The sequence below is a fragment of the Oncorhynchus masou genome, chromosome 15, assembly GCF_036934945.1.
Source record: "Oncorhynchus masou masou isolate Uvic2021 chromosome 15, UVic_Omas_1.1, whole genome shotgun sequence".
Lineage (NCBI taxonomy): Eukaryota > Metazoa > Chordata > Actinopteri > Salmoniformes > Salmonidae > Oncorhynchus > Oncorhynchus masou.
In genome coordinates, this window is record NC_088226.1 from 48,907,483 (window position 1) to 48,924,379 (window position 16,897).

Sequence of the window (16,897 nt, forward strand, 5' to 3'; positions counted from 1 at the left end):
ATACAAATAGCAGCCACATTTCATTACAGAAGCACCATGATAGGTTTGGGCAACAACTTTCTCCATGAAGTTACTCAGACATCTCAGAATTCATAGTCTAGCAGGCTGCACATCGCTACCCACTTGACACAAAGTAGCCCAAGAAACCTTCCTGAGTAAAGCCCTGATCATCCACATACAGTGCATTCTGAAAGTATTCAGACCCTTTTCCCTTGCTGCACAGCAAAAAGCGTTGCTGCACAGCTTTTTTCAGGTCTCTCCAGAGATGTTCGTTCGGGTTCAAGTCCGTGCTCTGGCTGGGCCTCAGACACTGATACTTGCCCGAAGCCACTCCTGCATTGTCTTGGCTGTGTGCTTAGGGTCGTTGTCCTGTTGGAAGGTGAACATTGGCCCCAGTCTGAGGTCATGAGGGCTCTGGATCAAGGATCTCTACATTGCTCCGTTCATCATTCCCTTGAGCCTGACCAGTCTCCCAGTCTCTGCCGCTGATAAACATCTCCACAGCATGATGCTGCCACCACCGCCATGCTTCACCGTAGGGATGGTGCCAGGTTTCTTCCAGGCGTGACGCTTGGCATTCAGGCCAAAGAGTTCAATCTTATTTTCATCAGACCAGAGAATCTTGTTTCTCATGGTCTGAGAACCTTTAGGTGCCTTTTGGCAAACTCCAAGCGGGTAGTCATGTGCCTTTTGAGTGGCTTCCGTCTGGTCATTCTACCGTGAAGGCCTGATTGGTGGAGTGCTGCAGAGATGGTTGTCCTTCTAGAAGGTTCACCCATCTCTACAGAGGAACTCTGGAGCTCTGTCAGTGACCATCAGGTTATTGGTCACATCCCTGACCAAGGCCAATCTCTCCTGAATCCTCAGCTTTAGGAAGAGTCTTGGTGACTCTAATTGTCTTCCATTTAAGAACGATGGAGGCCACTGTGTTCTTGGGGACCTTCAATGCTGCAGAAATGTTTTGGTAACCTTCCCCAGATCTGTACCTCGACACAATCCTGTCTCTGAGTACTACATACAATTCCTTCAACCTCATGGCTTGTTTTTTTTTGCTCAGACATGCACTGTCAACTGTGGGACCTTTTATATAGACAGGTGTGTAACTTTCCAAATCATGTCCAATTAATTGAATTTACCACAGGTGGACTCCAATCAAGTTGTAGAAACATCTCAAGTATGATCAATGGAAACATCATTCACCTGAACTCAATTTCAAGTCTCATAGCAAAGGGTCTGAGCATTAAAAACCTGTTTTCACTTTGTCATCATGGGGTATTGTGTGTCGGTTGATGAGGAAAACAATTAATTTAATCCAATTTAGAATAAGGCTGTAACTTAACAAAATGTAGTAAAAGTCAAGGGGGCTGAATTCTTTCCGAATGCGCTGTACCTGACGATAACTGACAACTGCGAGCAGACTGTTGGCACCATAGGTCCCAGAGTGATGGGACAATTGTTTTCCCCCCTGGGGCCCGGAGTTTTTCCTTATCTTGTAACCTAACCAGGAAAACACCGGACCCTATAGGGAATGACAATGATTAATCAGTTCTAAAAAGGTGTTATATGCTTTATGACTTTAACACCAGTGACTTGACTTGGACTTGAGACTTATGACTTGATACCCTCCCCAAGCCCAAATATTAAAAAGTGTGCAGCGCATCAACTCTTCATTTAACGGATTACAGTTTGAATCGGACTGCAGCCAATCAAAGTGTGCCAGCTGAGAAAAAGTTATGCGTGACAGTGCAGAGGAACGTCAGATGGAGCCCTTGGAAAGATGATACCCCAAATTATTATTTTCGGATATAGATGACAGCACTGTATCAACAAAAAACAGATTGCAAAAATGTGGGAAGAAAATTAGACGGAGGCGCAACAATTGACAACTTTTTTTGACATTTGAAGCTGCACAAAAAACTAAGTTGTGGCTAATATAGCCGACAGCTATATATTTTATTACTTTACTAGTGTATCATGTAGGCTAATGTAACGTTAAATCAATGAGCCTCCACACAGTCAGTCGGTGCGGGAACGTGATCATTGCACCCAAGATTGAGCTACAACTGGCTAGGCAGTTGGTAGCCTAAATCCTGCCTGATATTACTGCTGTTCCTTAAACCATTGACATAGTAGGCTTACTGTAACCACAGAGAGAGAGAGAGAGAGTGTGTAAGGTTGGGTGATTGTGTACAAGCCTACATCGCCCGATTGCGATCCTCGATAGTCTATCACTGTGTGTGTGTCTCTTTCTCATGGCTACCCATGTGTTTCCATGGAAATATTACATTTATTTGGAAAGTAATAAGTATATAGATATTTTTTTAAAGCATTCATGATTTGCATAAATGTAATATGCTAACTATTACACTTGTTCAAAAAATATGAAATGGTATTACATTTGGTGAAGAGCACATTATGACTTGTTTAGGACTTGAGACTTGACTCGGACTTGTCTGTCTTGACTTGGGACTTGACTTGAGTGCTAAGACTTGAGACTTACTCGTGACTTGTAAAACAATGACTTGGTCCCACCTCTGTTTTATACTAGACTAACAGGGGTTATTCCACACAGACCACAACTGATGGACAATAGAACTCACAGGGCTGAATTTGCTTTATGCATGTTTGCGTCATACAGGCCTATGCAACTGTAGGTCTAATTAAAAATTAATTCAGTTTGTCATCACTATGTTGATTGATTAATTCCAGTTAATAATTTTGGATTGAAAAGGTATAGGCAGCCTAGTCAGACCATGTTTAAATATAAACAAAAAAAAATAACATTCACATTTCCTCCTGACAAACAAATGGACTATAAATACATAACGCTCCCAATTTGTTTACCCTAGCCAGATGGACATGGCGCATAGGCTGTATGCAGCTGTTATTATTAGTAGCCTAGAGTTGATAAGACTGAAAAATCATCTTGATTTCATCCCATACAGCATGTCAGATCTCTAATGTTTAGGTGTAGCCTCGGCTGCTGCAACATTTATGTAAAGAGTTTGAGTGTGTCTGTCAGGAGTGATTGTGTTATCACCTTTGCTAAATAAATACCGGAGGAAAGTGGTAAGCCTACTTGAGCAAAAGAATGCGCTGCGTCAACCTCTTTTTAATCTCACATTTAATGGAAGTGATCAAATCTTTCTGAATTGATTTCGACAACCTGGAGAAGACTGTAGGGGCTTCCATATGCTCAGAAAATAAAGCATCATAATGTGCGATTACATCTGCAAGCTCCTTGTAGTTGCCCTTGTTAGCTGAACTTTTCCTCATCTTGCCAACTCTTGCCGATAAACTGCTTGTGACCCTGACATGCTAACCACACCGCTCGCTCGCACAAAATACATCTGAATAGATTTCTTAAAATATGTTACATTGTGAACTTTACAGTCCTATTGATCAAACAACCTTGAAAATGTAGGCTCTCTCTCCCTCAGTTATGCACACCAACAACTAATGATAGCCAGAGCGAGATGAGCTAAAATCTAACAAGGGAACATTAGATAAACCCTCTCAAACGTTTTCAGCTAGTTGGCTGTCAAAATTGCACTTATAAACTATGGGGAATAGTAGCTTGCTCGTCCTTCTGCAGCTTGCCTGCCCAATGCATGCTTGTCCCAACCCACGTTTTGACGACTGAATGGGAACTTGCCTGCCTGCCCATTGATGACAAGTACATTTGATTGACAACTAAGGATCCATTTGTAAATTGCCTCCTATGTGTTAGTGTGCACTGCATTCGTAAATTCAGAGCGTTGTCACATTGTCTGTTCATAAATTCAGAGCGTACACTGCACTATTGACACTGGACGCTCTGCTTGAGGAGTATGGTTGCGCCAAGTGTTCCTAAAACAGAGGTCAAGGACCAAGCTAACTGGCTAGCTTGCTAGCTACTTCCAGACTCAAATGGGAGAGAACCTCACTGACCATTTTACTCGCCCTAGCAGAGCCAGTTTACATGTTATGTAGAGCGTTAGTGACTAACTGTGCTGCAGGCAACAACATTTTGTATAACTGTTTTGCTGAAGTTTACTGACACCGGTCATATTCAGCGTGTGTTCGTAAATTCATCAGTTATTCTGCGCTCATGTACAATCAGACGAGAGTGCTCAGAAATTTGAGTAGAATGCCAGTGAATTTACGAGTGCAAGAGATGTGCTAACTGGATAACAGTCATTCAAGTTCAGCATAGCTAGTTAGCAAAGCGATTCGCATTTCTTGCTAGCTAACCAAATAACACCTGCATCTCTAGCAGTAGCCCCTAAAAAACGATATGAGAGGAAAAAGTTGGTCAGTCACCCACTCCTCCAATGACATGACATCCTCCCAGCAGATAGCTAACTGGCTAACGTTAGGCTCCGTGTTTTTAGCTTGCTACATAAATAGATATGCTAGCCTATTAGCCACGTTATGACTGACTTATTATGATCATTGCCCTTGCTAGTTTGATTGTATTGACATTCCCAGCCTTAGTTACATTTGTCTGTTTTTGTCAAACATATTGAGTAATTGAAACGTTGCATCCCGAATGGGTGGAGACAACAAACAATGTACCAGGCCAGCTGTAATTTACAACCTGATAGCAATTTTTCTGGACTACCAAGAAATGTATTGGTGAATTATATTAATCATACATTGAACTGCATCCATTTATTCTGCAAATAATGCCTTACTGTACACCATGGGATTTTGTCAAATATTACCTTTAAAAACAAAAAAACTCTTGTAAAGTTTGTAGCCTAAACTGGGAATTTGATATTTTTGACTGATATTATGATTGTTAAATATCTTCAAAATAATTAATGCTGTCAATTCCACTTAAAGATAGCTAGCTGGTAGTTATTAAATACATGATATGGAACTTTGGCGACGACCAAGTATTTTTTTTAAATCTCCCGCTTTGGGCTGGATGTGTCAATGTGTAGTTTATAGACGCATAATCTATTAGCAGAATTACTGCAATTTTCTGGAAGCTGTACAGCACCACTTTTTAAAAATGTCCCCCACGTGGGTCAGCCCCCCACCAATTCATGTTCAACTATTGAGCTTCAGCTCCTTGCTATTTGAGTGACAGCTAGCAAGAGGCACACATGCATCCTTTAAAAACAATAAAAAATTTAACAAATATCAACAAACAAAAGAGGAATAGTCACATGCAAACAAGCATACATACAAACTATTTACATTGCCAGGAATCCTAAACAAACAAATCATATTCATTAATAATAGAAGTTTTAATTGCCTTTTTGTTTTTAATTTTAGTTAAAGTAATGCAATATTGTTTATATTCATTTATAAATTCATTTTTAAATTCATTTATAGACCATTTGCTTTGTGGATATGAAATTTACCTAGTATTATTAGCAGTTGAATTAAATATACTACATTTTTATGTAAACATTTCTGAAATAAAGCATTATATCAAAACCATTAAATAGTACAACCGGTCCTATTTTGTTTGTAACAAAATTCTGTATGTCAGTCCAAAAAATTCTACTATAAATACAGGCAAAAAACAAATGCAAAATGGTCTCTTTCTCCATTCCACAGAAATATTCCGCTTGAATCTTTCCAAAACATGTTTCACAGAATTTATCGTATGTAACATTTTAAATTACAATTCTCAAACCAGTTATGAAAAAAAAGATAATTATTTAAAAATTGTATATCTTTGTTCCATATAAAGTGTGAGTGGAAAATTGTGTTTATACGCTAACATCCAAGCTAAAATTGCCTGCTTATGGAATTTGGCCAACTTTACTGGGATTTTATCAAAATTACATCAAAGCAAAAATTCTAAACCACTAACAGAGTCAAATAAATACTTAGGGAAGACATTCCAAATACTGTGCTGGTTCTTAACATACTTCAGAATCCAATTTATTTTTAAAGTATTATTTAGAGTATTGAAATCTAAAACCTCAAGACTTCCTTGTTCTTTGGTATTAGTGAGAATATCTTTTCATAGATATTGAGGCTAGTTCCTCCCAAATAAAATTATTAAGAATCTTATCTAAGTCTTTTACGATTTTAGGGGATAATTCAAGTGATAATGAGACATAAACTGATCTGGATAAACCTTCAGCTTTGGACAATAAAACCCGACCGTATAACCAAATATCTCTCAGCAACCAGGGGTTCAATTTCTTCTTTGATTTCTCAATAGTGGGGTTAAAGTTTAATTCACTCCTTTTGTCTTTCATCCTTGCATATAACAATTCCAAGGTAAATAACCTTATCTTAAATTGGGATACCATATACTTCCTGTAAAACACAATCCTTGAGTGGAAATAAGACTGACTTATTAATATACATTTTCAAACCCGAAACTAAGTCTTCAATACAGGAAACTGCTTTAGAAACCTCATTCCTGTTTCTTAAGAATATGATGGTATCATCAGTCAGTTGACATCGTTTAAATTCATTGCCAAGTGCTGAAACACCTTGAAAATTCTCTTTCTTGATATGAAGAGCCATAATTTGGGTAACCAATAAAAATGATTGGGCAGCCCTGCCTAATTCCACGGCCAATATCAAATCTTTGGGATGTCCTATGAGCTCATTTACAGAGCTAGTACAACCACTATATAAAGTTTGGACTGCTTTCAAAAAAAGTCACCAAACGCAAAAAAGTATTGCTTTGAACATAAACTCATGTTCTACAGTGTCAGCTTTATAAAAATCAACAAACATAAGAAAACTATCATCAAGGATGAGGTCATTATAGTCAATCCTATCTAAGATCAACCTGATATTATTACTAATGTGTCGACCATGCATAAAACCAGATTGTTCTTCATCAATTGTATGATGCAAGCCTTGTTTCAACCTTTTAGCAAATACAAGGACAAATAATTTCCCATCATTATTCAACAGGCTAATGGGTCTCCAGTTGTCTATATAAAGAGTATCCTTATTAGGTTTGGGAATCAAAGTAACACCTTGCTTTAAGGAAGCCGGAAACTCCCATTTTTCTATTGATTCTTGAAACATAGCAAGAATGGAAGGAATCAATTTATCATTGAATGCTTTATAAAACTCGCTTAGAAACCATCATTTCGAAGGGGACATATTGTCCTTAAGGCTTTTAATACAGTCTTTTATCTCAATTTCAGATAACTTCTCATCAAAAAATCCCTGAAATCATTATCTATCTTCTTAGCAATGTTTGCTACATTGTCTAATACAATATCCACATTGGAAGTTGGCTGGGCTGATGTATACAGATTCTGATGAAACTGGGCAACATGCTGAGAGATTTCTTTTGGATTTTCATTGGGAGTATTATTAATCATTAATTTACATATGAATGTCTTTTCACCTGCCCTTTTTTTCTAAATTAAAGAAATATTTTGTATTTTTCTCTCCCTTTTCCATCCATTTTTGTCTTGATCTTACAAACGCTCCCCGGGCCTTTTCCTCGTAGATACAGTCTAACTGCATTTGCAATGATGATAGCTCCAGTAATTCCTGATTAGTTAGTTCAGTTTTTTAGTATAATCCATAATTCCCTTTTATGATGTCATATTCTTTCTCTTTCTTGGCACGAGCAATTTCTTTCCCCATTGAAATAGCCAAAAGCCTTATATAAAATTTAATTAGCTCTCAGTAACTTCCAAATGTATTCATAAGAGGCACAATTCCAGTATTTATCAATAATTCCTGCTACTTCCTTCTTAAATACTTTATTCTCTAGTAAAGTCTTGCTCATTTTCCAGTAACCTTTACTAACTTTTTTTGTTGACAAACCATGCATATTTATCTTTATTGAGATCCCTTTGTGGTCTGTTAAAATCGATGGTTCAATCGAGACCGTATGAACCTTGTCAGCCATATCTTCAGATATCAGCCAGAAATCAATACGAGATTGTATAGATACATCTTTGGTACTCCATGTAAACATAATCTTATCTGGGTTCTTATGTCTCCAAATATCTAGAACACCTAACCGTAGACATATATTCCTTATCTCACAAACAGAACTGCTATCCTTAGGAGGCCATTTATGTAAATGATCACGTAATTCTGTATTAAAATCTCCACCCCAGTGGAAATTTAGACATTTTACTTTATTTTCCTCTCAATGTCTATAAATAAAATGCAGTTACTTGACTTGTTATTGGAAGCACAAGTTTTTACAACAATGAATTGAATGTGGTTGACATCTACCAATAGTATAATCCATCTCCCTGTATTATCTGCTTCATGACTCAATATATGACCCTTAAAGTTGCCTTTTAAAATAGCGACACCTGCTGACTGATTAGTACCAAACATCATTCCCCCATTGACACTTCCAAAATGCAGTATCTGTGGAACAGGCATGAGTTTCTTGAATTAAATAAAAGTCGGTACTCTTACCTATACAATACAAAAATAAAGATTTCCTTTTCAAAATATTACGGACTCCCCTGGCATTAATAGAACAAACAGAAATGGACATTTACTATCACATTGACTATATGAAAAATATTAAACTTGTTCACATGAATCGGGTTCTCACAAAAATACAAGTTCTTACTAGTTGCAAATAAAAACAATCCTTTGCACCATGCAAATATTATATATAATATTTATACAATTGCAAATAACATTGTACCACAGATTGGTAAAACAAATAGCCACCAAGCTAACATTAAGTGCCCGTGCGAATTTCCCTGCCCATAAAGAAAATACATAGTTTCACTCACATAAACAATGCTCTTTCCTCAAGAAATATAAAGTTTTATCAGATGCAAATAAAACTCAGTCCTGCACAACTCACTTGGTAAATCCAGCAGTCAACAAGCTAGTTGTCAGCGGAAATTTCCCTTCCATTAACAAAAGCCTTGGCTCCTGCAAAGTATGCACTTTTCCCTTCCTTCCTTGCTCTCTCAATCATCGGCCACAGACGTTTCAGAGCTTCTTTGTCAAATGCTGTCAGATGCTCCTTGACCCTCAGGTTGTTCTTTAAATAGTCATTTTTCTTTGCACTTTTCCATGTCAAATCCCTCGCTGTTCTGGAGATGAATCTCATGATCACTGGTCGTGGTGGCTGGTTGTTTTCCCCATCTCTCAGCCTTCCCAGGCGGTGCACTACATCCAGAGAACCTGCAACAACATTTCGCTCTTCCTCCGGGACCATTGCCCTGCAAATGTCCTTCACTCTTGCTTTGATGTTCTCGTCAGATTTTTCTGCTATTCCATAAATTTGAATATTCCATCTCCGACCATACCGTGTTCTTGTTTACCTATGACTCCATTTCAGTGAGTTTCTTCTCCTGCTTTGCAACCTGAATTTTCAATGTTGCGTTCTGCTGCTTCAGAGTTGTTACTTACTCAGCATTGAAATCAATCGATTTCTTCAGGTTAATGATACTGATAGTGTTCTTTTTCACCAAATTCATGATGTCATCTGCACTCTCTTTGATTTTAGCCTTGAGGATGCGGACGGTGTTGTCCTGTGGCTGGCTCATTGATGGTTCACTTCTCAGCTTCTTTGGAAGTTGCTCCTTGGTTGGGGTATTTGTGTATGAATCACATTCATCCCCCTTTATTACACTGCAAGCATATGAGTGAGTTTCAACAATGCCTCTTTTCTCCTTGGAAGTTTCAACATCCATTATCTCAGCAACAGTTTGGTCATGTCCTGATTCCATGCTACTAGCTATGAAGACGTTAGCAGGCTAACTTAACTACACACGCCAAAACTTTTCGATAGCTAGCTTGTTCATTGGAAATCGTGAAATATATACTTCAATGGTTTGATTAATTACAAAATTATTCACATTAGCTACATTGTATGGTTAGATCATTTTTTTGTGAAAAAACTAATTGCAACTGTAGTCTAAAACTATAAACTGAGAGAACCCTAAAATTGTTCCTCAGCTAGAAATGTTACACCCTCTCATGCCGCCATCTTGAGTGCCCCTCGCACATCATGCACCCCCAACAGAGCGAGAGAGAGCAATAACGTGGTTCACATATCTGCACAGATGTGACGTAGTATGCAACTTCCAGGTATTTCTTCACATTTTATTACAAAGTGGAATTAAAATGGATTTTTAGATCACAATTAAATAACTAAAATCTATTAATTACATAAGTATTTAGCTGTCTGCGTCAATACATGTTAGACACACCTCATGGCATCGATTACAGCTGTAAGTCTATAACTTTGCACACCTGGATTGTGCAATATTCACCTATTATTATTTTAGCAACACATCTGCCACGTTGATCCTCAACACTGGAGCCCCTCAGGGGTGCGTGCTCAGTCCCCTCTGTACTCCCTGTTCACCCACAACTGCATAGCCAAGCATGACTCCAACACCATCATTACGTTTGCAGACGACACAACAGTGGTAGGCCTGATCACCGACAAAGACGAGACAGCCTATAGTGAGGAGGTCAGAGACCTGGCCGGGTGGTGCCAGAATAACCAGAATATCAACGTAACCAAGATGAAGGAGATTATTGTGGACTCCAGGAAAAGGAGGACCGAGCACGCCCCCATTCTCATCAACGGGGCTGTAGTGGAGCAGGTTGAGAGCTTCAAGTCCCTTGGTGTCCACATCACCAACAAACTAGAATGGTCCAAACACACCAAGACAGTTGTGAAGAGGGCACGACAAAGCCTATTCCCCCTCAGGAAACTAAAAAGATTTGGCATGGGTCCTCAGATCCTCAAAAGGTTCTACAGTTGCAACATCGAGAGCATTCTGACTGGTTACATCCCTGCCTGGTACGGCAATTGCTCGGCCTCCGACTGCAAGGCACTACAGAGGGTAGTGCGTACGACCCAGTACATCACTGGGGCTAAGCTACCTGCCATCGAGGACTTCTATACCAGGCAGTGTCAGAGGAAGGCCCTAAAATTGTCAAAGACCCCAGCCACCCCAGTCATAGACTGTTCTCTCTACTACTGCATGGCAAGCGGTACCGGAGGGCCAAGTCTTGGACGAAAAGGCTTCTCAACAGTTTTTACCCCCAAGCCATAAGACTCCTGATCAAATGGTTACCCGGACTATTTGCATTGTGTGCCCACCCCCCAACCCCTCTTTTACACTGCTGCTACTCTCTGTTTATCATATACAGTGGGGCAAAAAAGTATTTAGTCAGCCACCAATTGTGCAATTTCTCCCACTTAAGCAACAGGTGTGTCTGAAATAGCCAAATCCACTCATTTTAAGGGGTGTCCACATACTTTTGTATACAGTGCATTCGGGAAAGTATTCAGACCCCTTCCCTTTTTCCACATTTTGTTACGTTACAGCCTTTTTCTAAAATGGATTAAATACAATTTCAAATCCTCAATCTACACACAATACCCCATAATGACTCAGTGAAAACAGGTTTTTAGATTATTTTTTGCATATATATATATATATATATATATATATATATATATTCACAGAAATACCTTATTTACATAAGTAATCATACCCTTTGCTATGAGACTGTTTCCATTAATCATCCTTGATGTTTCTACATCTTGATTCGGAGTCCACTTGTGGTAAATTCAATTGATTGGACATCATTTGGAAAGGCGCAAACATGTCTATATAAGGTCCCACAGTTGACAGTGCAATTCAGAGCAAAAGCCGAGGTCGAAGGAATTGTCCGTAGAGTGCCGAGACAGGATTGTGTCTAGGCACAGATCCGGGAAGGGTACCAAAACATTTCTGCAGCATTGAAGGTCCCCAAGAACACAGTGGCCTCCATCATTCTTAAAAGGAATAAGTTTGGAACCACTAAGACTCTTCCTAGAGCTGGCTGCCCGGCCAAACTGAGCAATTGGGGGAGAAGGGCCTTGGCCAGAGACCCGATGGTCACTCTGACAGAGCTCCAGAGTTCCTCTGTGGAGATGGTAGAACCTTCCAGAAGGATAACAATCTCTGCAGCACTCCACCAATCAGGACTTTTTGGTAGTGGCCAGACGAAAGCCGTTCCTCAGAAGGCAGATGAAAGCTCGCTTGGAGTTTGCCAAAAGGCACTTAAAGGGCTCTCAGACCATGACAAACAAGATTTTCTGGTCTGATGAAACCAAGATTGAACTCTATGGCCTGAATGCCAAGCGTCACGCATAGGAGGAAACTTGGCACCATTCCTACGGTGAAGCATGTTGGTGCATCGTGCTGTGGGGATGTTTTTCAGCTGCTGTGACTGGGATGCTAGTCTGGGTCAAAGGAAAGATGAATGAAGCAAAGTACAGACAAAACCTTGATGAAAACCTGCTTCAGAGGACCTCAGACTGGGGCGAAGGTTCACCTTCCAACAGGACAAAAACCCTAAGCGCACAGCCAAGACAATGCAGGAGTAGCTTCAGGACAAGTCTCAATGTCCTTCAATGGCCTAGCCAGAGCCCGGACTTAAACCCGATCTAACATCTCTGGCGAGACCTGAAAATAGCTGTGCAGCAATGCTCCCCATCCAACCTGACAAAGCCTGGGAGATCTGCAGAGAAGAAGGGGAGAAACTCTCCAAATACTTGTAGCGCCATACCCAAGAAGACTTGGAGCTGTAATCACTGCCAAAGGTGCTTCAAGAAAGTACTGAGTAAAATGTCTGAATAATGTAAATGTAATATTTCTGTTCTTATAAATTTGCACAAAAAAACTAAACCCTGTTTTTGCTTTGTCATTACGGGGTATTGTGTGTGTATATTGATGAAGGAAAAAAACTATTTAATCAATTTCAGAATAATTATGTGGAAAAAGTGGGAGAAACTCCCCAAATACAGGTGTGCCAAGCTTGTAGCGTCATACCCAAGAAGACTCAAGCCTGTAATCGCTGCCAAAGGTGCATTAATTTAACAAAGTACTGAGTAAAGGGTTTGTGTACTTATGTAAATGTGATATTTCTGTTTTTTTCCTTATACATTTGCAAACATTATGGGGTATTGTGTGTAGATTGAGGGAGGGGTGGGAAAACAATATAATCCATTATAGAATGAGGCTGTAATGAACAAAATGTGGAAAAGTCAAGGGGTCTGCATACTTTCCAAATGCACTTAATATACAGTAAATTATATCAAATCCAGACAGGAACTATTATTTTAGCAGTTGACCTAAATCATACCCTCAATAAGATCAGATCAATCAGAATTAAACAGAATTAAACAGGAGGACAGATCCTATAGCCTTCTTAGACTCAACAACCCTTTAGCAATTATCAGTAGACAAAGAATCACTAAAAACCAAGATCACCCCCCAAAAAATATATTATATACTGTTAAAACATTCACACGGAGAATATCACCCGGAATGGATGGCTTTCCGATTAGAATTCTATTCCAGATTTTGGAACAACGTTGTGCCCCTATTTACACATAACAACATCAAGCAGTTTATTTCAGTTATATTAAAACCAGTCCCCTGCTGATTATAGACCAACATTTTAATACATTGTGACAAAATAATAAAAAAGCTTAAGCAATAAAATGGCTAAAGTCTTACCAGACTTGATACATATCAAACAGGGTTTATTACAACTAGACACTTACAAACAAATACAAGAACATGTTTCAGTTTAATACAATATGCAAAGAAACTGGAGATAGATCAGTGTCCGATGCCACATTTTTTTTTTTGACCGTCTTGAATTACCTTTTGTTTTATTCAAAACTTTGAAAGCTTTCAACTTTCCAATGGAAATAATACATTTTATACAAATGATTTATAAATGTCATAAAGCAAAAGCAAACCCAAATAATGTATTCTGATGAAATTGCTTTAGAAAGGGGCACAAGACAGGGGTGTGCCCTCTCCCCTTCCTGTTTGCACTGGCCATTGAACCGGTTGCAGAAAGAATTAGACAGGACACAAACGTAACAGGTATCAGTATTGGTAAACATGAATATAAACTAACACTTATTTGCCGATCTCCTGATTTATACCTGACCAATATGCTCCCTCTGCTAAAAATATTTTTTGAATACTCTAAAATCATTTTTAAAAATATATTTAACCTTTTATTTAACTAGGCAAGTCATTTAAGAACAAATTCTTATTTACAATGATGGTCTAGGAAAGGTGGGTTAACTGCCTTGTTCGGGGGCAGAACAACAGATTTTTACCTTGTCAGCTCAGGGATTCAATTTAGCCAACCTTTGGTTACTGGCCCAACACTCTAACCACTGCTTTTCATATGATAGGTAAGAATGTGGAAATCTGCCATTTTTACACAATGGAAAAATCTAAGGATTTATTATGCACATATTGAAATAGCATGGGCAACCAAAGAAAAACAAATTAGTACAATTTAAGGCCATGTGGTAAAATATATTGCAGGCACTAGGGATGGGGGTGTGAGCATGCAGGTCTGGGCAGATGAGGTGTAGTCGCTGTTTGTGTTAATCTGTAAATTGATGTTCTTGTGTGTATGTTTATCTGGGGTATAAAAAAATGAAACGTATAAAACATTTATAAATTAAATGTCCACCTTTAATTACTACAACAAAGATGGCCGCAGGTCCACCCACGTTGAATGTCAAATGTATATGGCCATGCCTATTCTATTATTTATATGATTTCAATAGGTTTCCTATGGAGGATTGACAGTATATTTTAAAAACAACAGGTATTCCCATTCGTCAACATTCTCTGTGTAGACCTCCATCTTTTTGTTACCGTTTTTGAAATTCGATTTTTGTATTTTGCTTCAATTCTAGTACATTTATTAGCCAAAACATGACACCCACCCTGTATTCAAGAGCATGTTGTGTCTCAACTGATGGCGGACACAACCCAAAAACCTTAGATGTAAAATGGGCAAATATGTATGGTAGGTTTCATTCAAATCGAAAGGGGTGTTGTCAAAAAGTGATTGAATTCAAATGGATTTACCATGTTTGATTTATTATAGCCCCTCATTCATTATCCCCTATATGTAGCTGGGCTCTGGGGTTTCCCTCATGGGAGTTGTAGGCTTTGTTAGAGCATGAAATGACTTGACACTTATTTGGCACAACAGACCAGGTGACAAAAGTCACTCATTCCCTGGCCCAGACAGCCATATTGACACTGATACTAGTTACACAAGAATTTCCAGAAACTCTGTCAACATGCCTGCCTGGTGAAAATATAACTGTACTCTTTGTAATATTGTCGGCTCCTCCCCTCTGACATTCCCCACTGCAGCACATTCTGTACACATAGCCTATGATTCAAACTAGTGACCACAGATGATGATGATGTTTGATCACCAAGGAGGACTAAGACTGCTTTTAAATGTGCTTGGGGCTTAGCAGCACAGGCAGATCATTAGATGAGAGATTTTGCCTGGGTGCAGTGAACATGGCCAAGATGGGGAGTGCAGTGTGTGTGAGTGTTGTGCAAACACAAAAGCCCATTGAGGGCGGGCTGGAACAGTAATTGAATGCATGTGTTGATGTCTGGCATTGGTGACGTGGCTCACTCATTCTCAATACTCATGAGCAATGTACACACACACTCTGTCTTCATTATTATTCCCCATCATGTGACCCAGATTAATTTACTCTTTTGAAAATTGTGTACAGAAATGTAATTTCAAGATTTCCTATAGCATTCTAGGATTTTTTTTTCAGTTCCCAGCAATAAGGAAGTTATTGACCAGCCCTCGAGAGAAGTGTCATTGACTTGAATAGGCTAATTTCAAACCAATTCAAATTGTATTTGTTACATGCTTCGTAAGCAACAGGTGTAGATTAACAGCGAAATCCTTTTCCAACAGTATGCGTGCGTGTCAGTCTGCGTGTGTGTGTGTGGTTGCAAGTTGTGTGTGTGTGTTGGGATGTAAGTGCATGGTGCATGGGTAGAGTCCAATGTGTGTGCAAGAGAGTTAGTGCAGGTAGTCCAGGTAGTCATTTGATTGCTAAATAGCTAGTCTTCTTTATTTGTCTTAGAAGCTGTTCAGGGTCCTGTTGGTTCCCGACTTGGTGCACAGGTACCGCTTGCTGTGCGGTAGCAGAGCGGCAGCATGGCTTGGGTGGCTGGAGTCTTTTTGACAATTTTTGGGCCTTCCTCTGACACCGCCTGGTGTAGAGGTCTTGGATGGCAGCTCGGCCCTAGTGATGTACTGGTCTGTACTCACCACCCTCTTTAGCACCTTGTGGTTGGGTGCCTTGCAGTTGATGCAGCCAGTCAAGACGCTCTCAATGGTGCAGCCGTAGAATTATGCGAATTCGGTCAAAGATATTTTGTTCAGTACAATGCTTGATCACTGGCTACAGACTATAATCAGGATGTAATCTAGTGTTTCTGACAGATAATCAGAGTGCAAAGTAGTGTTTGCATTCAACATGTCTTAAATATAGACTTACAGACGCAGTGCTCTTCAAAATTGGGCTGTCAATTTTCTGACCAGGCAGTCTCTATGTAAAAGTTGTCCATATTGGTTCTGAGTAAGTTGTATAAGTTTGACCTGTTGCTTACCCTCTCTTCTCTCTCTCCTCCAGGGCTTTGACCCTCCCCATCAAAGTGATACCAGAACGGTTTACATTGCAAACCGCTTCCCTCAACATGGCCATTATGTCCCTCAGCGGTTTGCAGACAACAGAATCATATCATCCAAGGTAAGGCCGAGGTGTTGAATCCCTAGCTTTTGTGTCAAGTGTCAACAAATGTTCAAGTTACTCAACCACTTAATTTCAGTGTCAGACCACTCACACTCTGACGTTTGTTCTCCCCTCCCCTCTCTTTAGTACACCGTTTGGAATTTTGTTCCCAAGAATCTGTTTGAACAGTTCAGAAGAATAGCCAATTTTTATTTTCTCATCATATTCCTGGTCCAGGTAAGGGCTTTCCTCAGCACCCAGTCGACCATGTTTCTAATTGTTGCTGGCCTGTGTGACGTGACTCAGTTCTATTTAGTGGGCAGTAACCAACAATTGCTGTGTGCTCTTGAGCATACTGCGCCTGGAGGTCCCAAGCAG

The 16,897-nt window shown here is 39.5% G+C and overlaps 1 protein-coding gene and 1 long non-coding RNA gene across 6 annotated transcripts in view; one reads left to right on the forward strand and one right to left on the reverse strand.

Annotated features, from left to right (window-relative positions):
• The window catches only part of LOC135556386 (uncharacterized), a 41,033-nt gene that overhangs the window by 17,168 nt on the left and 6,968 nt on the right, over window positions 1–16,897 (reverse strand). Inside the window, exon 1 of one of the 3 annotated variants that reach the window (XR_010457983.1) lies at window positions 8,694–8,769. The exons of the other annotated variants lie outside the window; for them this stretch is intronic. This is a non-coding gene — a long non-coding RNA (uncharacterized LOC135556386). Of the gene's footprint in view, window positions 1–8,693; window positions 8,770–16,897 lie in introns of those variants that run through there. 3 annotated transcript variants of the gene reach the window in all.
• LOC135556382 (phospholipid-transporting ATPase IF-like) overlaps window positions 1–16,897 on the forward strand; it is a 59,958-nt gene that overhangs the window by 1,468 nt on the left and 41,593 nt on the right. For all 3 annotated transcript variants that reach the window (XM_064989547.1, XM_064989546.1, XM_064989548.1), the window contains exons 2-3: window positions 16,421–16,537; window positions 16,667–16,756. In XM_064989547.1, the coding sequence (XP_064845619.1) occupies window positions 16,421–16,537; window positions 16,667–16,756 (207 nt within the window). The remainder of the gene's footprint in view (window positions 1–16,420; window positions 16,538–16,666; window positions 16,757–16,897) is intronic.